Source organism: Oenanthe melanoleuca, chromosome 3 (assembly GCF_029582105.1).
Source record: "Oenanthe melanoleuca isolate GR-GAL-2019-014 chromosome 3, OMel1.0, whole genome shotgun sequence".
Lineage (NCBI taxonomy): Eukaryota > Metazoa > Chordata > Aves > Passeriformes > Muscicapidae > Oenanthe > Oenanthe melanoleuca.
In genome coordinates, this window is record NC_079336.1 from 72,710,128 (window position 1) to 72,733,021 (window position 22,894).

The following is a 22,894-nucleotide window of genomic DNA, read 5'->3' on the forward strand; positions in this document are numbered from 1 at the left end:
CATTACTGCTAACTGTTCAGTATGCGCAATATGCCTTCTGAGCAAACTTTATTAATTGTGCCTAATTACTGCAGGCAACCACTCTCACTCTGCATGTGACCTCTATTCACCTAACAGTTGAAGCTCTGAAGTTCTACTTGAATTACCATGCACTGCTGTATCCACTGAGCTCCTCAAAAGAATTTTGTGTACAGGCTTTAAAGCTGCTACAGTAATTACTCCTTTTCACTTACTGTTTCACATTTTTGGCCAAATTAGTCTAGCATCAAACATTCAGCTTTCACTCCAGAATAAAGCTGTTCAAGCTTGCTGAACACAGACCTTCCAAATTTTATAAGGAAAGAAACCAACCCATTCTTTAATTTCTCTGGGTGAATGAAATAAAAACATTTAAGTGTTACTATAACAATTTTTATACCCTTTCTTATTGCCTACTGATATTGTTTGTATATTTTTACTGTTAGAATATTCTTCAGCGTTGGTATCTCAAACAAAGATTATCAAATCTTCTATGCTAACTTCTTTGCTTTACTCCTCCTCGTTATCTCTGTTCAGATATGCAAAAACTAGCTGCTACTTAGACAAGTCCATCTCAGACTGCATTAGGAAACATGCTTCACATACTTGGAATAGAAAAACTCAGTCAAAAACTTTAATTAAAATTAAAAAAAAAATCTGCCATGTAAAATATGCAAGATGCCATGCCATGATACAATAGATTTTCAAAAACCATTGCAATAATGACCAGTGGCAACAGATGCTTCATGCAGAGGAATGAGAAGGAATAAGACAGATCAAGCATCATCCAAATTTGCAATTCTAACACTGCAGTCGAGGTTTCTTTGGTTTTTTTGCTTCTACTATAGCACTTTTAATAAACAGCAGTATTCAAGAGTCACAAAGATTAAAAAAATATATAAAATAACCAAAATCACCATACAATACTACACCAGAAAAGGCAAAACTTTTTTCTTTACTGTCACTAGTTTTTGAAAAAAAACAAAACTGTCGTAAAACAGATGAAAATATCCTGTTAATTTTCTTCACCTCACGTCTTCTCCACCAGATAAACGAGAGCATTATCACTGTTTAATACCAGTTTTAATTGAGTACTGTCACTGGTGGGAAGAAAAGTGTGGAACCACTACTTTCCATATCAAACAAAGCAGGTAATTAACAGCTACTCTGGCACAATCCCTTATCACCAAAATACACAACACTGTTAAGTTCTCTCAATGCGAATGCTTTGCTTCAACAAAGGAAAGCTGATGTTTCAGGGTCACATTCGCTCCTTTAATACACAGGCATAAATTTACTGCTCAGTCAGACACCTATAATTAAACACAAGAAGAATATAATTCTAATATTCAGACAGGCTTGCATATGAGTGGGATATCTCCCCCTTTAAAGATGATTGCCTTTCATTTTTTAGTTTCAAGCAGCTACAGTTCACTTAGTTTTGATTACATGGCAATTAGATATGCAAATACGAGAGATCTAAAAAAATGCTTTTTCAAATGTCAGATTGTAAGCAATCAAGCTTATTCTTTCCTCCTGTACATACAAGCTATTCATTAAATAGCTACTGTCTTAAAAACATTCCAACAGATTGCATTTATCAGTGTTTTAGAAGCACAGGGAGAGCACATTACTCAGAACACCGCTCATCAGGGAGCGAAATCGATCTTACAATTGCTTTAATACATTCGTGACAGTGGTTAACTAAGCTGAAACTAAATATCATCTTTGGGCATTTTTTCCCCACAATTGTTGTTATCAATATCAAAACTCCCTGCATCATCAAATTAACCAAAACTCATTTGGCTATATATTTAATGACACATGTGTTAGTAATAAATGTCACAGCTATAATCACTGAATTGTGAATATCAATATTTTTTCATCCTATATAAAAAATCTATTCTGAATTATTATCAATTATTTTTTCATTGTATCTTACAAATATGCTCACATAAAGGAAGTCACTATGAAATGATGTGGTTAGTATAGTTATATGGCAGAAACAGCCATTCTGACACCTGTCCTTTTCCTTTTTCTCCCCTGAAAGCCCACAGAGTCTTTCTATTAGAAATACAGACTTAGAATTTCCCATGCATGTGGACCACATATAGGGTCTTGGTTCTTTGTGACATCCACAGCTTTAACCGCTGATCACTGGTTAAAATGGTGGGAAAGGACATTTGGCAGCAGTTCTGAGGGCATCAGGAAAGAGCAAATACTGCAAAACTATATGGACTGGTCTATAAAAGATTCTTACCCACAGCTATGGACAGCCACTGACAGTTTGAAAACTCGCTCTGGCAAAACTCTAAAACGAAAGAATAAAATGAGATGGGGGCAGGGGTTGGCTGGTTGTTTCTCTAAAATATCACAAAGTCACCTCCAAGCTAACAGGAGGAGGAAAAAAGATCCCTAAAAGCAAGCCCATGTATTCAGTGACTCAGCTGCAGAAATGTACACTAACAGGGGAAGCTGAAATAGTTCTTTCCTCAGGCTGAGCTTTCAAGCTAGGTAACTGAAGTAAATAAAATGTTTTCCTAGCTGATTCCATGGTCACCAACCACCCTTCAAGATGTCTCTCACAGGGGCACAGATCCTTTTCCAAGGTCAGGAGAGCAGCAAAAATTACAAGAGATGCCTGATGCAGAAGTCTGTTTAAAAACCTGAAAAAAAATCAGTTTAGCTCTGCAGCCTAGCTGTAGGTCCCAAAACGTTCTGCAAAGTCAGAATCAAGAAAAACTTGGAGAGGCTTTTTACAACAACTGACATTTATGAGCTAACGGATGAGTATGCACGTGACAAATTATTGTAAATTTTGTGGGTCTTCAATTTCCTTTTTTTTTTTTTTTTTCTCCTCCCTTTAAATTTTCTCTTTCCCTCCCCTTCCAATACAGGAGCCTTATTTAAGCAGCCAGTAAGGTAAAACTCATTGCCTACCAGCTTGCTGTTGCTGCCCATGCAATGTTTATATTCCTTCTGTTGCTTCCTCCCTAAGGGTCACTATAAACAACTATTTGAGCAGCAAATATAACCTGTGTATTTGAACTCCTACCCACTACAGCCTAACATAAAAAATGATACAGATGACAGGGAAACCTGAATAATTCCCTCCCAGTAGTGCCCCTGCAAACACTCCCTCATCTATTACATGGCTCTCCAAGAAGACACTGGGAAACCCTGTATCTGCTGTGAAATAGCAGGATCTATAAAGCATACTGAAAATGCCACATTCCTGCCAATTTCTGCATCTGGTAAGACTGGTGATACAGCATTGTCCAGTCAAATTTACAACATTTAATACTCTGACTTCAGAAACAGCCAGTTGCAACTGAGTTTAACAGGAACACAAGTAATGGGCCAAGTAAGGACCTACTTAAAATCATTACACCTTATTCTACCTGGCAGATTTTTCATTCTTCACATGAACCATATATGTGACTGCAAGTAAGAGGTCTGAAGCCTGCAATAACCTGATCAGACTTCCATAAGAGAGCTGAAACACATAATCAATAGTAAATGTGTTTTCCTCTTCAAAATGTTTCTGCAGGAGAACATAGATAAGGCAAAATCTGATTTTTCTTGGAAGTGGGTTTTTTTGGGGTTTTTTGTTTGTTTGTTTTTGTGGGTTTTATTGTTTTGTTTTGTTTAGGGCTTTTTTGTTTTTTTTTAAGGAAGGTTTATTTTACTACCAAATGAGCTATTCCAAAAAGGTACATTTCAAGCTAAATTGCACTTATCATTTAAAAGGCTAGATACTGAAAAATTCCACTACTCAGGCTGCAAAAACCAATTTCAGTATTTGCAGTATGCTTGTGTCCTCACTGCATGCTAATTTCCAGAGTAGCTTCAGTATTACAAACCACGTAACTTTAAAATTTATCACTTATTTTGGTTTGTAATACAGCTTATCTTAAGACCTTTTCTGATTCATGCTGGTGTGAGTCAATGTGAACTAACAGATTTAAGTTCTAGGTGGTTTTGTCAGTCAAAATTTAAGTGAACTTTCAATTCCAGCATTGTCAACTTGAAACATAGGAGTATCTCACAGCCACCTCAAAGACTGCTTGGTCATTTATGGATCATTTACTAGATGGAAAGCGACTACAACATACTTTATCAACACAGAAAAACCTCTACTTACACTGTATAAAATTTAATTTGAAATCTAAGATTTGTCAACTACTAGCTTTTAGTTTGTGAAACTATGTATCAGTAATAGTGTATTTTACAAGTTCGGCAAGCAAGTTAAAATATCTGCCAAGACCCCCAATAGCCTAAAAATTAAATTCCCTTGAATACATATGATTGTAATTATGGGAACATTTGAAATCAACAGCTCAGAAGCTTAAGTGTCTCTGAAATGATTCCTTCAGGTGAATCAATTAAAACAGTCAGGTCCTTCAGGTGGACTCAAGTCAGGAAAATGTGGTTTTCAATTCTTTATCACTCTGACTGCCACAGAAGCATTAATTGTTTCTGTGTGGCTGCAGGACTGAACAGTCCAGATAAACATTTATAAAAATATTCCCAAGAGCCCACAAGCAGCAGCAGAGCTGTTATTAATTATGTTAAGGATCCCATCTTTCAGAAAACTTATTTCTTTCTTCTTCAAGAGAAACATGCCATTTCTAAAGCTCACAGCAACTTTACCACAGAATGGACCCAGTGCTGTCACTGCTTCACTATCACAGTGTTTTAAAAAATCCAACAAAGAAATCACCACAATACCAATATCAAATCAATATCAAATAAAACGATTTAAAAAAAAACCTCCATGAAACTCAGACCTCACTGGAAATAATCATATCAACCTTGTGCCACAGCACATGATCACAGAACACTACAGAAAGATTAGGAAGAAAGTAACACATCAGATTTACCAGATAGAAAAAAAAAATAGTGTAACAATTTACGGATTAGGAAGAAAGTAACACATCAGATTTACCAGATAGAAAAAAAAAAATAGTGTAACAATTTACAGAAGTATTTGCATCCAAACATTTAAGTTATATGCACTCACTGCCCACATGCCAGCTAAAGGCACTCAATCAACAGGCTGCTCTTCTCTCTTGAAGAAAAATCCCTTTCATTTGTGCATGCAAAAATACCACTAGCACACTTGGAAAACGAAGCATAAAAGAAAGGACACCTTAGTTCATAATTACACCACTTATTTTTAGATGTGTCAGGAATTAAAAAAGATTCAAGAATTCTAGTTGAGACACTAATTAATCTTAACCTTTTATTTCTCCTCATTCCTCATGTCACACCTACAACTTACCTACAGAAACCTCTAGCCAAGTGTGAGAGCAACTTTGCTATCTACTCTCCACACCTCTTCAAAAGCTACTGCACTCAGAGTTCATGTTCCAGTAACTTCAAGGCAAGCAAACTGGTGAATCTGCAATATCACCCTGACTCTCAGGAAATAATTTTCTTCATACATTTTTGCTGTTGGATTTTTTCTTCCCATTCAGACAGTCTCATGCATGCTAAATAATTTAAACTGTTAGTTAGTAGCATGGGAAGTGTGTCATTATTTCCTTCTGCATGGTGTAATCTTCCTTGCCTGCATTACTCAGATTCCCCAATTACAACTCTTGTTTTTAAACACCAGTGTTTATACCATTTGCTACCATAATGCAAATATATAAAGTGTTGCTAGAAACTAAAACTCATTTTAGTGCACTTTCATACCATCTAATTGGATTTGCAGAGAATAAATGAAGCACCATAGAACTTAACCTTCATTTTATTACAATAATTTATAAAGCCCATGACCAATGAGAAGGAGGTACTCAAAGACCAAGATAGAAAAAAATAGAGAAGATTTCTAGAGAGAACTAAGAGGAACCTTATGCAAAATCAAGGAAAATGAATATAATTTATGAAACAAGGGACAAAGAAATGAAAGAGGGAAGGAAAAAAAGAACTCAGAAAAGGTCACTCAGGTTTAAAGTAGCAGAAACATTAGGAAGGAGGGTGGAAGGGAAGAAGAGAGGAAAGGAGGGAGACTCAGGCTTCCTGGGGAAGTGGTCACAGCATCAAGCCTGGCAGAGTTCAGGAAGCATTTGGACAATATTCCTGGGCACAGGGTGTGATTCTTGGGGTGTCCAGTGCAAGGCCAGGGGCTGGACTCAATGATCCTGAAAGGTCCCTTCCAACTCAGTATATTCTATGATTCTATGTAAGACTCAGTAAGAAAAAAAAAAAAAAATCTGTAGCTTCTGCTGTGAAAATGTAACTGCTCCATAAATGATTTTGAGTTACTTTCCACAGTACTATACCTATGGTCACTCCCCACAAGCTTCAGTCTTTCATACCTTAAAACATCCTGGTGTTTCCCAGCACCATGTGTCAAATTCTTGACATTTTTATACTGACATCTCCCTGTACTGATTCCATCCATTCTTATCAAATTTTGTACATAATTCTGTAACACTTTCTTATGAAGCCAACCAATAATTTGATATTCCAACTTTTTTCCTACAGCCAGAGTTTTCCTGTTACTTCAGCTGCCAGTTAAACCATTCTGTCAGGCCCATGTAAGCTCCTGCCTGAATGCAGTCATTGTTTTGCAGATCTTTCAACACCCAGCACCAGCCTGATGTCTTCTTCATTTCAAGTTATTAAGGTTAGGACAAGATTTTGTTTGTCATGTAGGAATATAGTGCTGAATTCAGTTATGGGTCAAATTACATTCAAGAATCACTAACATCAACAAATGCATCAGGAAAGTATAAATACTGTGTGTTGTGTTTGTTCCATGGCAAGATTGTGGCACTTAAATCAGATAATTTACACAGAATATCAGATTCTACTAAGTTAAACAGTCTCCAAGCACTGCTTGGAATGTTCTACTACTGTAAAAGTAGCAAGTTCTCTCTAACAGAAAAACAGATTTGTGTACTAGGCCTTACCAAACATTTAAATAAGCTTTCATCTTTCCATACATATACTTAGCACACACTTTAAACAAAACTGTTTTGAGTTGTAAGCAAATTTTTAAAGATATATTCAGTGTGCATGCACTTCAGTGAGTCCTGTATTTATCAAAGCATTCCTCATTTACTGCCCAAAAAGATGTGAAAAACTGTAAAAAATAGAAGACAGAAGCTGCTAAATACTCTGATGAAAGGTGAACAAAAAATGTCCAACCATCTGTCAATAAATGCCTCCCTCTACCTTAAACAAACAATAAAATATTGCAACTATAGCTGGATAAACTCTAAAATGAGGATACTGTCACATCCTTATTAACATCTACACAGCCACCTGAACTTCATTCATATGCTTAATGTATGGTATATGCATAGCAGAAGTGTAGCTTGCCATTAACAAGATCCATTTCAATCCAAGTCTAGGCATGACAAAGGCTAGTACTAAGCCAAAACCCTAAGGAAAGTCACCATCTATAAACAAGTTTAAATGGCAAACTGATCACTTGTTTTAGGAATTACACTTTGTTATATGGTTGGCAAGGAATCCAATACCTTGCTGCAATGAAACAGATCACTTGTCTCTATTTGGAAAACAATAAAATAGCATCAAGTCAAATATCTCTAGCTTCTAAATATTCAATTAGCAATTTAAGTAGTTGGTTTCAGCAATAGTGGTATCTTATTTTGTGCTCCCTCTTTTACTCCATGCTAAAGAGCCTTCCTATCAGTCTCAATAAAATTGCTAAATAAGACCCTGAGGAGCCATATCCACTATGGTAAACAACCACCTGCCTGTATTCTGCCTGCCTAAAGAAGCCACCTAAAAAATGAAGAGAACCAATAACTGCCAGGCACTGACAGCTACTCAGGAATCACACAGGCATGCTGCTTTCCCCCTGAAACAAGCAGCTCTAACTCCATTCCCACATTTAAGTAGACTCAATCTTCATGCAGGCACAAGAAAATTCCCTCAAGCCTCAAACTAAGTATGGCCTTTCCCACACAGAATTGCAAGCACAGTTGCATAATACTAAACAAACATACTGAAAACACAAACCTGAATACAAATTATTTCTGGTAAGCAAAATTATCACAGCATTAAATCTTAAGAAAGTTAGAAATGTTAGCAAGAAAAGAGTTTCAGGTTGCAGTACTGTTTCATTATTTAAACCTTGCTTCACTACTTTGCTACACAAAGTAAAATGCAGATGGATGTTTGCAGACAATTTCGTCAGCCTCTCAAAACAATTCTGTATGCAGAGTCTCCCAAGCCTTTCAAAACTTCTATTCAAATGCCAGATACAAAACTTTGTGAGCTGAAACCTGGTCACCCTTTCAGAACACAATTAACACTCTCTGTGCTTCCCACCTCACAAAAGCTTAGGAGTAATTCTGCAGAAAGAGAACTTCTGCCATGCTACAGGATGAGTCAATTCCTGTTCAACAGACAGAGCATTTTAATTTATAAACCAGACTTGTTTATACACAGATGTTCAGGCAATGATTCAGGAGTCCCTTGATATACTTTTTTTCCACTACACTTCATGCCACTTTTCTCCCATTTCAAAATAATCTAGATTCACTCACTGCTTGCTCATAAGGGTTTTTTCCTCACAGGGAACTGACAGAAAAACAAACAGAAGGAAAGCATAATACAAGCTGATTTCAACTAGCAAGGCTTTGATCACACTTCTAACACTCTACAGTTTCCATTGTAGAATGTACTTAATGGCATTAAAAAGAAGTATTTTGTTAAAGTCAGTTATTTCCATATTTAATTAGCTCAATAACCAATTTAACTGCCCTCAGAACAAAATGATATATAATGAATTTTTGATAGCAAAGTTAATCATAGCCAAAGGCTTCAGCTACTTTCCACACATAGGAAAACCCATTTCTTAGCAGAGTTAGAATCTGCAAATTGTATTGAGCTCATGTGGAAATATATCCAATATACACTGTATCTATTCGGTATGTAGCCAATAAAGAGCAAAAGTATGTATGAAATAAACCATCCAAAAGATGCATTGCATCAGATACATATCAGTAATTTTTTCTGAAAGACTAATATTGCCTTGTAATAATTTTAAGGTCCTCAGGCACCTAATTTTTTTTCCCTTCAAAATAAAACCATTCTACTCTTGAAAGTAAGAGTGTTCCCGTGGCTGCTATGAAAATACTCTTGAAATAAATTACTTCAAATAAGAAGTGTTTGTCAAATCGTATATAAAACTTCAGAAAAATGTTCTCTTGTAAAATTTGCATTCCCATACATAACTATGCTAAGTTGTGCCAGTGTTCTTCACTCCTGTCATCGTGAACTGAACATTTTTTTTACTTAAAGAAAAGATATATGAGGGTAAGATTTCCAAGATAATACTCTAGAAACTCTGGAAACAAAACCCCCATGAACAGGCTTAAAAGGGGTCTGCTGTCAGTGAGAAATAACATCTGTTAGCTTCACCACTATCTAGTAAAGATTCTATTGAAAATAATTAAAAATTCACTAATCTTAACAATTTAATTATATAATTAAATCAGTAACTTGGTAAGAGAACTTTTTTTTTTTGTGATTTTTTGCCTGTGCTATTAACTAATAGTGTAGACTCTTGAAGGGGTCACTGAGTCAAATATTACCAGGGATAAAACTCGAGAGGCCTCTGATTTGCCTGTGATAAGGGAAAAAAAGCCATGCTTTAACAATTCTTTAATAAAAATAATAACAATAAAATTCAGCTTTACAATTCCCTCTGTATTCAAAATACCTAGTTACAAATGAAATGAAGGTTTTGAAATTGGAACAAAAAAGCCCATTTTCTAAAGTACTCACTACTGAAAAAAATAAAAATATTAGCTTATAAGCAACCAAAAATATTTTCAGCACACTTTATGTTTTAAAATGAACCTCTAGGAAGATAAAGGAATATCAACCACCAAGTATATTCTAAAACATCTGTTGTGATGCTGTGATACAGTGACTATATAAGCTTACATTTATACTTGTTTGTTTACAGTTAGTTTAAAAATGAAAGGCCAGTTATTGCAGTAGCCAAAAATTCAGCATGAAAAAGTCTCTGAAGCCTGATCAGTTTGAGAAATCGAACTTAATCAAGACATACATGCTTATGAAAATGTGTGTTCAGAGGAAATACCACTGTAGAAGATGCTGAAGTTTGTTATTCCCAGGGTAGTATCTTAAACACTTGATTCTGAATGCCATAAGTAACTTTCTGTTCTGAGTTTCCAACCTGAATGCAGTAGATACAGGACAACACTGTATAAGCCATGTCTCAATCTTAGCTAAGGAGCCTGCTCATACAGCGGCTTTTAATGGACAGTCACAGAAGTTGATGGAAATTCAAATGAATGTAGCAGTCAACTACCTGCAGCTCTGATTTGCAACAGAAATTAACAAAGCAGAACCCAGCATCTCAAATATGCTGAAGTGCAGCACACTGTCTCAGTCAGTTTCCAGTACCTAGAGGTCAATTTTAATAAACAGCATCCTTAAGGATGGAAGTTGACAGGATTCTGCTAGTTATAGTTCTAAATGTAAAAGTAAGTATCTGACCTACCTCCATAAACTCCATCAGCATCATTAAAAAGGGATTTTTTATTTTTTTTAATAAAAGGCCAGTCATTCTAGTAATTTATTATGAATACAAAATTGCTTTCACTTTCACATGTGTCTGTCCCCTAATATTCCTAAAGGTACTGACAAAGAATCAAACCTCCACCTTTGCAACTAGTTACAAAATTTTTCTAAATTGCCATTCCAAGCGACTGTTTGCCAACACAGGCACATGTGACTGTCAAACACCACGGGCATGCTTTTGTGTAGAGGCATGTGATGGAGGTGACAGGCCTCAGCCAAGCAATTTACTCCCAGAACACAAGATCAGTGATGGCTGGTCAGCCTTCCATTTTGAAACACAGAACAACTTCATCTCCTCCCATATGCTAAATATATTCCATTTCAACATGCATGTCAGCACCAGAACTTTGTGATTTGTTCAACATAGTACTTTTCACAGAATATAAAAGCTAAGCATCTCATAATTAATTAAGGTGGCAATAACAGTACAATGTATTATCTGATGTCACTAATATCACTCATCAACTAAAGAGAATGTTTAAGCCTTTCCATTGGAAAACGAAGTTTATCAAATGATAAAGCCTAAAAGGTAAAAAAATATTACAAATATGTAATACCATACAGCATGTAAATCAAATAAAATATCCTGATCTCAAGACAGGTGAATTTCTCCTGTCTGGTGTTTTCCTCAAACTTTGTGCAGGTACCAAGGTCAGGATTTTTCAAATTCCTTTTCAGCCATACTAAAAAACCAGAAAAATGGAGAGTATGAAGACATGAAATTATCTATTTACTGTAACAACTCTGCACAAGTCAGTGGTGAAGACTGGTACTAACTGAGAGCATCTTTCATGAAACCTTGTGCTTCTGCTTGCTTGCAAGGTGAACAGGATTGTAGGAACAAGTAAGCTGGAACAAGTAGGTCAGAACCATGAATCAGTTCAAATCATCTAACACAGAGTGAAGTGCAACAGACTTAAAGCTGCTACAGAAGATGAAGGCACAGAGTTATTCAAATTCAGAACTGCACAGCTGTCTGCCCTTCTATCTGAAACTACCAATTTTACGAAAAAAAAAATCTGTGTATCATAATGAGATGGCTTCCTCGTGAAGTAAAAATGAATGATGATCTCTCATCACACACTGTTCTAGGGAGATTCTTGTCCAAAATTAGAAAGAAATGGAAAAAAAAACAGTGGTGTTGACCAAGGCTGCCACAAGTCAGCAGGCTGATGCTGTTGGGCTTCACACCCCTCTCAAGTGAGAAAATGGCAGTGTGTTACAGAGCACAGGGCTGACTCCCTGTGGGCACACCAATGCCTGTTTTACAGAATTCATTTAAGACGGGGAGACGTTAAAAAAAATGTGTTGCTTATCCATCACTGGACAGTCATCACTATAAGTTTTCTTTAACCAGTGTGCAAGTTACTAGTTTTCTTCTCTACCTAATGAAATGTCCATTCAGACCAAGCAAAAAAATACCTTGGTCTTAATAAAGTTACACATTCATTAGCTTTTGATGAATGCCCTTTCCCCTTCCCAATGATCTCCTTCAAGTACCCCTAGGCTCTAATCACAGTATTCTCAGTAATTAAGGTTTTGATTTTAAATTTGTTGAAAGCTGCCTAGAGAGATGTTCTGATTACCAGCTGAGCCTCAAATACGAACTATTTGAGGATTTCCCCTGCTTTCTGGGGAGAATCTGTCAGCAAGTTTCAAGATTTGATGCCAGTTCAAGTGTTTTGGTCACATGACAAGGATTCCTAATTCATTACTTCTTTCATGTGACCACACAGCAAAGCAAAATTCTCTGCAGAGCATATCTGGATAATTTATTTTCCAGCATGTCAGTCTTTGTATTTTCTCTTGGATTCTGCAACCACTAGCAAGGCAGGAAAAGTACATGGACAGTTTATTCATGTGTTTAGTGCCATGGAGGTGACACTTAAAATTGACACTGCTTTAGTAATTATAACTTTCCACAACCAATAAATTTTCTTTTATAATTACCACTGGGAAATCGGGTTTGCAACTATAAATTATACTCACAAATTACACATAAAAAATTAACCTGAATCTCTTAGCTCCTCCAAATTTCAAAACTATTCAGTGAAAAATATCTCAAATACTGACTTTTCTAAACAACAGTGACTCTAGAGAAAGGGTTTAAAAAAAGAATTAGTGTATCTGAACCTGTCATGAAAAAAACAGTATTACTTCTGTATTTTATACTTTGATGTTCATTAGCATTTTGCAGTACAACCTGCAAAGAGAGAAGCCATATGAGAAAATGAAAAAAGGTGGTTATCATTAAATGCACTGCAAAACTAGGGAGTTCATCTGTAAGTATAATTTACCAGGAAAAGAGGCAACAGTCAACAGCAAGAAGTATACTTGTGCCCCAGACTGACAGATATCAATTCTTTCTTTTGTCTGTGACTGCCATGTCTGAAATCAGCTTCCAAATCATTATTTTTACAATAAACATCTTACTGGTGTGCATTATACTCAAAGATTATAAAATTCTTCCTACTTCATCAACAGAGGTATAGCACCAGAAAGTCTGCTCTGAAAAATGTAAACTAATGACCAATACAAATCACCTCAGGAGAGCAAATGAGCTGAAAATATTAAGAATGGATGGCATGAAAATCAGTTTTCTGAAGAAAATTATTTGGCACTCAACACTGGTTTACAACCTATATCATACTGTTTGATATACAAATACATTACAATAAGATGTCATTCAAATACCTTCCACACTAACTGCAGTATTATCTCATTAAATTATCAATGGTCAAGTACTTTATTTTTAAAAATTATGAGAGAACCAACTTCGAATGTTCTAGTGGGCATTCAAGTGCTGACTGGATCAATTTCTAGTTTTTAATGTGTACAAGGTTTTATGTGATCTGCCACACTTGTCCTTATTGAAAGAATTTTATTTTTTTTTTTCTTACTAAATTTAAAAAAACCCGGTGACTCAGGTGGTCTCAGTTCTTCTAATCTACTTCTTAAATACAAAACTTCGGTAACTCCCACTGCCTATTCTTTGTGAATCATCAAAAAGTACAATTAAAAAAAAAAGGAGGCATGGAGAATAGGGGAAATCAGTCCAAAAATACTTCCCCAGAGAATAAATCTGCCTAAGCTGTTGAGAGAGATGACTCCCCACAAGACAGGACACGTTTTGAAGCACAGTGGTAGGAGGACACTACACCTAGCAGCCACCTGGACATGGTCCTAGGAAACCTGGACATCCAAAATCTACAGCAATGGTAGGATAAGACAAAGGACAGTGACAGTATTAGAGCAGATTACGAAAACAAGAGACATTAAATGGAATTTGAAGGTAACATATAAGCTTTGAGAAGGAAGAGATGTTTAACAGGGTAGACATTAACTTTCTATTGTAATTCTTATGTACTATATATGTGTCAATAGAATGTATTATGTGGCTGATTATGTAAGGGAAAAGAGGGAGGTTCTCCTAAAAAAGAACCAAAAGAAACTGTATTTCTGGGAACAAAGAGAACATATTCAAAACTACAGTGGAGATATTGGTGTAACTTCGGCAGCAGTAGCCAGAGGTAGAGGTAAATAGCTAGAAAACAAACCTAGAAAAACAGAGTTACCACAAGAGCAACCTGACATCCAGGATGGCTCTATCACACAGTTTCCCTATTCACATGGGCAGAGCCTGCATATTGCAGGACAAGGCAAGAACAGCCCTAATTACTTTGCAACTCCACCTGAAAACAAAACGAACCAAAACCAGAAACACAGTATTTTTTGATTCACTCAGACAGAAGTGACTGCCAGAAATGCATTTAACTCCTCTTTTTTTTCCCAATCCACACACACTCCATGCACAAATCATTACTTTGGAAATTAAATACAAAAAAGTTATAAATAAGACCTTTGAGGTTAACAGCTCTTTCCTAGAAAAACACATTTAATTTCCATTTTTACCTTTACCTTGTGAAATGTGACACAAATGTAAGTTAATTATTACTTAAGAATACTTTATAATTGCTAGACTCCTAGGTGCAGAATTATGGAGCATGTACATTTTATTTCTTCAGGACAGCCTGTGTTATTTACTAAGTCTGTCTAAGACATTAGATAACAAAAAAGAATAATAGTAAGAACATGAGAGACATGAGCTTATCCTCCATTAGAAAACAAAATTATGCATCTGAAACTACACTGTCCTTCAAGACCTTACCTTCTTTTTGTCCCTCATTGAGCCCTTCCCTCGGACCATTATCTTGCATCCTGTTTCTGCCTCAAGCTGTTTAGCTGTTAGTCCTCTGGGCCCAAGGATTCTTCCAACAAAGTTAAACTGAAAGAAAAGAAAAATTATTATAAAATCAAGTAAAGAAAATTAATTTAAAATTAACAAGACGTATTTCTATGTCTATAAGTAACAAGTGTTTAATGGTTTGGACATCACACTAAATGCCTGAGGTACTGTTTTCATACATTAAGTGACCCCAACTTTGAGGATATAAGTTTCAGATGAAACTAGTTCTTTTAGATGTAACATCAGGTAGTCTACATCAGCAGTGGCAGAAATCTTAATTTCCTCCTCACTAAGCTGCACAGGCTTTTACAGAAACTCTGAGCTGCTCTCCCTCATTATTTTCAACCACACATTCTGAAAACCATGACATAAATAAAAAAGCACTAAGTGATGTTAGCACTGAGAACACAGAGCAGTACTCTGTGACAACTGCAGTGCAAAGATGAAGTAGCAGCTCAAACAATAGATAAACTAAGAAATTTCAGACTGAACATTACATTCAAAGAAGAAATTAAAAGAACAGAAACTCTACTGTAAAATTCTGCTTTGGATATTTTAGATTCTGGTAAACAAAGTTATTCAATGGAATTTTGAAGAAGTTGTTGGCTTTCATTTCTTTAGCTAATTAAAATTGGGCTTGAATACTAAAACTCAACATATTTGAAATCCTTATGAAACACCAAAGACCAGAAATGATTTAAGAGTAAGCAGAAATTACGAATGCAAGCAAATTAAAGTTCTTTAAGAAAATTAACAGTGTTTCACAGCAGCTAAACTATTCTGGGAATATATACTCCCAAAGTTATTTAGTCTTGCAAGCTCAGAAAACAAAGACATACTATGAAATCTGAATCAACTATAGGGAGGTGAGGGGGTGTGGAGTAAAGACAGAAGGAAATTGCGAACACAGAGAAACTGTGAACCATAAGAAATTAAAGAAACACCCACTATGCCTTGATAAAGCAATGAACTAGCTACAGGAAATAAAGTTCAACCGTGAAATATTATTAAAAACTTGCATGTCACACATTCCATGTTTAATACCAGAATTGTACCACTGTCTTACATGAACAGTATCTTACTTGCTTTTCTCCCCAACCATACTTCTGCACACTATGCCATTCCACCGATAATGCTAAAATAATATTGCAAAGCTGACTTTAAATCAATATTTTAACCAACACACAAGCTGATTATTCTCCATCTCCCAGCAGTCTCTAACGTTCCACTGATTTGGATAATGAACAAAAGAATAAACAAATAATAACATACTTTGGATAAAAATTAATTAAATAGAACGATACAGGATACAAAGAAAAAAAAGGGAGGAATCTCTATTACTCAAGTTTGCAACTTTATTCATGTCGTCTGAACATTATTTAGAATTTCTAGTCGAGAATTCACAGACTTAGAACTGCAACACAATCTGTTAAATGTTAAACCAGTTCCTTTACCAGTTACTCTCAGGATATGCTCCTTATAAAGAGCCTTTATAAATTGTTCCAAGGCAGCTCAACCCTGCCTTTTCTTTCCAAACTGTATGTATGAACACTTGGAGTCTTTTTGTATAGCTATTCCTTTCAAACCTCTGCCTGCTCCCACTGGCCAGCTGTGCCCTAGAATTTGATCATATCTAAAAGCAGGATGCCTAGAAAAGGCAGTACTTCTACTGCGATCTCAACAATGTTAAGTTACTCAGAACAATTAAATCTTATAAACCACAATCTTATTAACACATCCCAGGTTGTTTTTTTCCCCTCCCTCAAAAATGCACTTCTTATGCTTGTTTCAACATTCACTGTCCCCAAATACTCTTCTCTATTACCTCAGCCTTGATCCTTTCCCCTAATTTTATATTCATACAAAACTTTTATGCACCCCTGCAACAGCATATTGCTCTACATTTGTGTAATGAATTCCACATTGTTGACTTCAGGCACAGTAATTTCAAGACAGAATTAAAATCCAAAACCATCTTTAAAAGCATTTGGTAATGAATTAATTTCTTTCTTACTTTTTATCCTACCAGTTTTTCTTCAATGTGCTGGAGATACAAGATGAAGGAGAACACTGCAGGACCCCACCTGAGGTGCAGTCTTAACTGACTCATCAGTAATTGATCATCAGAGATTAAGTCAAGTATTGCTTTAACAAATGATCACCTATTTTTTGTACCAATGTATCACTGTCAGTATTCAGTTCCTCAGACAACCATCTTAAAAGTCTGAGCTCAGAACTCATAGAAAAACATAATTCAGACTCTTCTGGAGACAGAGCAGTGACCAGCAAGACCACAACTGAGGAACACAGAGTAAGCCTTCATGTCAGACAGTTTTGTCAGAATCCAGATGTATCTGCAGCTACTGCTTCTCTTACCTGTCAGGCCAGCTAGACCATCAGACAGAATCATCAGAATGAGACATCTGACAAATTCAGAAGACCATTCTTAACATCTAACTATTTCTCTTGCTCTTTGTCTCATATTGTCACCCAATCACACTCATCATTGCATTGTTTCTCTATAAATAACACAACTGTGTTCAGGGATACTGTTTGTTCTAACATTTGTACAGAGACAAAGCTAAGACTATTTCCCTTTAATTTCTGGGAGTGTTTCTCACTTTGCATTTGAGTACTGTAGAACTCACCTCACCCCCAGAGAATTGCTAATATAGAAACAGCAGAGGTTCAGAAATCAATTTGACCAATTTAAGGCTGCACTACTTAGAATGTATCTAACCTCACACATGTTGAAAAATGAGATTATGTTAAAAATTAACCAGAAGTGGCTCAAGCTAAGATTAACTGCCTCTAACATCAACACCACAGAAAAAGCAATCAAATGAAGTCAGTCTCTCGAACTGATGTCTGGAAAGGCTGACCTGGAACAGAGACTAGACAGAGCAAAAGGAATAAAGCAGGTATTTATTGAAAGGATACATTTTGGGCAGTTTAAGAGCCTGGACCAAGACATCACTTCCACAACAATTAGTATCTCTCTACACTCAATATATTTTTGTATGTAAAATTTCCACTAGTGGTATTTCACAATTGTTTTGCCAAGTTTTATTTTCATGTGCTCAAATCTTCCTCGACTCAAAATCACAACCAAGGAAACAACCTCCAGAAGAAGGTGACACACAAACTCAACAGCACCCTAAAAGCAAAGAATTACAAGTGTTTAGTGGAGCTCAGCTGCTCAAGTTTCAACCAGGTACACTTGTCTTGCTCTCCCTCTGCGCTTTTCTCTGCATCATCATCTGCACTTTCCCTTAGACTGCTAACTTTTATCTTTGAAGTTTTCAGCATGTACAAAACACTGCTGGATCGTGCTGGTATGTAAGACAGTTGTTGCCCTTTTTGAGAAGATATCCAAAACAAACACCCTTAAAGAAAAGAGACAGACAGCATAGCTTGGGAGACTGCACATGAGGATCTTTGATACTCAAAAGTTTAAGCAGGAACAAATGTATTGGGAAAAAAAGCTGCTCCAAATCCTAATGTTTTTACCTACTCTGGGATATTAATGATTATTCTACAGCAACTGGCACTCTCAAGAGTCAACAAAATTTCTATGTGGTGACCTACCTCACAAGTCCACTGTATAAGAAGCCCCCTGATAAAAAAATCTTGTATTCAACTATTTCCTAAGCAGACCAGCTGCTTTTATGGTCCTCACCACTCCTCACACCCAGAACAAAAGTAGTAAAGAAAAGCAAGAATGAACCATGTCAAAGTCTCAGAGCTGCTGATTAATGAGAGACTACATAGAAGTCCGGCTTTTACAGTATGGGAAATGCACTGTTGAAGGATCTTTCCATGCATGTTAAAATCTGAGGAACTTCAGGCAGACTAGTAGCACTAAATTTCATACTACCATTGTGACTCTTGTATATTGTGTTTTCCTTTGAAATATGAAAATAGGATGTGACAAGAACTAATTTAACTTACAAAAATCTTCTTTACTTCATTAAGGGAGTTTTTTCATTAATTGAAAAAATCCAATTTGATTGAAATATACAAATCTAGCATGAACATAAACACATGCATTTGATCAAACAATTATTTAACTCAATTAAAAACTCATTCATTCTACCATCTTATTAGCAAATGTTCCAGTGACTTACTAAACACTGATTTTGCAGAGTCAGTTACTTATCACCAGAAAAAAGCCAAAACAAGCTATTCTTCAAGTCTATTTCTACTTAAGGAAATCAAGAAAAGTTTAAAAAAGCTATTATGTTTCTTAGGTATGCTGTGAGTACTTTTCATACCCAGCCTAAACATTATTTTTTAAAAAGTCTCAAGAAAAGCTCCTGTAGTAGGAGTAGTATAATGAGTAGTTCCTCATTATAATAAAACCAAAAGATGCTCTACCCTTCATGCTGACTTTACGCATACTTTAAGATAAAATAAGCAGCTAAATTCAGAAAAAATAGTATAAACACACAAAAAAATGAGCCCTTTCTTTACTAATTATTCATAACAAATGCTTTGCAATGTATCTATGTTTCTGGTAATCCAGCATTTGGTTTCACCTTCTGATGCCCAGCTTAGAAAAAACACATAAATTCTATTAAACCCGCTGTAATTACTACAACTGAGTACTTGTAATCATAAATGTCCACTCTTGATGATATTTAATTCTTAACCTCCTGCAGAAAGCAGCTTCAGTATAGCTATGTCATATATGAAAGAAAGTTCTCAATTTTGAGACTACCTTTACATATAATTTCCTTTTTTTTTTTAAATCGTTAGCAGTACAAAAACTTCAGACTTCTCAATCAGCTAGCAAGCAGCATCACCTTCCCTTAGACATATTTCTTCCCAGTTTTAGTTTACAGCCTAGTCATGTTAGACATAACTACCAGCTGAAAGTGGATTTTCATCAAGAGAAAAAACTACACCTTATATTGAGCTTTCTCCATAGTCAAATGAACTTTCAGATTGCATACTGATACATTAAACAAACTAAAGAATCCCAAAAATGTGGTTTAAAATGTCCTGGTGGTTTGTTTGCTTTTTGAAGCTATGGAGTGCAGCATTTCCTGCTCATTTCACTTTCATATGATTTTCCACACCAAATAAAACACATCTGAAGACCAGGACTCTGCGTGGTTCAGTGGTTAAAATATGTCATGGTTAAGAGGCAACTGAAAACTGGATGTTATAATGGAGAGCATCTGGTAATTTTATCTTAAGAAGCAATACTAGCAGTCAGTTTAGCCACTTCAGAAGAAATGTCTTCAGATTGCAGTAGTCATACTCCAAGACCATTCAGGAGATAACTTAATCTGACAGAGTCATAGGCTAAAATGCCAACCATGGAAATGGAGTAATGAAGAGACAAAAAGGAACTGCAAGACAATGAAGGCATTCAAAACAAAGCATGATGAATGTGTATGACACTCACAATGGTGTTTGTTTAATGTCAGTACTCCCTGTGAGCAAGATTAACATTACTCCAAGGATTAATAAATTTATTGAAGATACAATTAAATTCAAGTATGTATTTTCATCTGTGTTTTTAACAAAGGAAATCAGTTAATGCATTTAATTGTAACATTTATATGCAAGCAAACTGGAAATAGTAAAGCAGTAGACAAATAAAACCACTATGCTGACAAAACAATTACAAAAATGGACTCTGAATCCAATAAAGCTTTCACTGACCCACCAAAATTAGCAAATTTAGGTTTAATTTTTTTCATTGTCCTCTTTTTAAAGGAATATTGTTTTATGATAGTGGTAATATAGTTATCTTTCTGCATTTCTTAGAAAATTTTGCAATGCTCTCAGCTGAGTATTAGATAATCATAAAAAAATAAATCAGACACATACAGCTGATTTGATTTTTTGAAAGCCTCTATCTTGAAAAAAGCATAAAACCACTTGAGGTATTAGGAAACAAAATACAGCATATTAACCCATAGGATTGTATACTTTCAGTTAGGTAGTTAAGTGTTTAATAAAGAAAATAAAGCTTAGAGAATGAATTTCTGAGAAAGTAATCTGCAACATTTCATAGGGAAAAAAGAAATGACAAATGGGTGATTTACCCTACCTCATATTTACTCCATTAGTATATCATGAGCATATAACCATTTCCACAATGACAACTTTGTCCAAAACCTGGCTTTTGCTTGTTGCTTTGGGTTTTTTGGTTTTTGTTTTATTGTTTGTTTTTGTTTGTTTTTTTTTTTGGGGGGGTGGGATGTTTGGTTAGTTGGGCTTTTTTTACAAGAGCAGCTGTAGTGATGTGTATTTCTGTACATGTAAGTGTACAAACACACACACGTACTGGTAAGAGAATTAGCATTTACACCTGCACACATGTATTTTGCCATTAAAATAGCAGCTATGGATTAAATACATCACATTTCAGCTAACATTTACTGCCCAAACCTCCTTCTTTCAGTCAAAATAGTTTCTTTAAATATTTGAAACTGTTGCCACTATCTCCTCCCATACAGAAGATGTTGCCACTACATTTTTTTGTAGGTTGGGATTAACAGAACAGAAAGTTTCTTTTCCCATGAAGACAAAACCTCAGATATATTTCATGCCTTTAAGTATTTTCAGTGATTCAATACCACACATATCTCAACAAAAAAAAGCTACACAGCTTTTGTTGAAGCAGTAAGAACTGTTATCAAGTAAAAACAAGCACATCCCATACACAACTTACTCAGTGACCATATTATAGATTAACTAAAAACAAAGAAGGCCAAGTTTACATAAATAGCTACTTGCATATATTTCAGAAATCAAGAGGGAAAAGTATAGTGTTTCAAGAAGAGTGGTGAAATGGGGAAATCTTTTATTAACTGCATTAACATGCAGTTTGAGGATTAAATGTGCTCTGGCAGAATTTGGCAAGTTTGTAACATGGTTAAGAAAAAACAGATTATCTGATGAGATTTAAAGGGAGAAGAGGCTGACAAAGCAGATGGTATTATCACTGTCAATACACTGAACACAGACAATAGTAACCACGTTTAGAAGTTTTACACTCAAACTAACTTTAGGTAGGTGTTAAGACTGCCAGTGACAACATGTGAAGTTGTTTCCCCAAGCCTCTACTAAACCCACCCACTACTGGTAATAGAATTGCTGCAGACAATGCATGAGAAACATTCTCTCCATCCCTAAATATGGCACATTTTCTAAGCAAAATAGCCAAGTAAAGGCCAAATTACACATGTACTGACTATCAGCATGATATGTACCATCTGCTTATGTCAAATATATCCACTTACAATTGGTGTGTATCTGATCTATAATCAAAGCTAAATGAGAACTATTGAAACATTTAAGTGATGAAGTGAAGTAGCAAATTAGAAATGCTGTGCTGTAAAGCAACTTATACATAAAAATTATCATTAAATAATTTTTTCATCACTCAAACACAAAAATAAAATCTTTAAGACACTGAAAATATAATACAGAATATGAACTGCCAGAAAATTAGGATCTGTCATATTTTTAATTAGGTACTTTCTGCTAGATTAAAAAAAAAAAAATAAATCGAAACTTCTAGCACATCTATTGAGTTACCTCTGAGATTACTTCAAGTGAGCAATTTAATCCCCAACATTTAATAAAAGGGTCACTATAGCAAAAATATTTAAAATAGTTCTAATTCTCTCAAATTTGAGTGGTCATAAAGAGGAGAACATCCTAGAAAGGAGATAATGAAAATATTTTTTCCTTAGTGTATTAAATGGCTAAGCATAATTTTCATTACATATGTAATGCACTCAGATTGGTTCCATCTTCCTTTAGTACACTGCATACATTTTAAACAAAGATTAATGTTGGGGGCATTTTGGGTTTGTTTGTTTTTTTTTTTTAGTTCTAGTTAAGTTACTATAATCACTTTTCAACATCAAAGCCAGATAATAGCTTGTCTTGTTATGGGAAAGAACTGATAATTATTGTGGGAATAAGACCAGTGTGGTCTAGTTCAAAAACATTTGTAAAATATATATTAATGCAAAAACAAAGGATATGAAGATAATTGTAATACAT

The 22,894-nt window shown here is 35.4% G+C and overlaps 1 protein-coding gene across 10 annotated transcripts in view; it reads right to left on the minus strand.

The window, feature by feature from the left end:
* Positions 1–22,894, minus strand: part of QKI (QKI, KH domain containing RNA binding) — a 149,216-nt gene that overhangs the window by 72,365 nt on the left and 53,957 nt on the right. For all 10 annotated transcript variants that reach the window (XR_008839992.1, XR_008839991.1, XR_008839994.1 and 7 more), the window contains exon 3: positions 14,786–14,902. Coding sequence is in view for 6 of the 10 variants with exons in the window: in XM_056486219.1 (XP_056342194.1) it covers positions 14,786–14,902 (117 nt within the window). In the remaining 4 variants the exon portion in view is untranslated. The remainder of the gene's footprint in view (positions 1–14,785; positions 14,903–22,894) is intronic.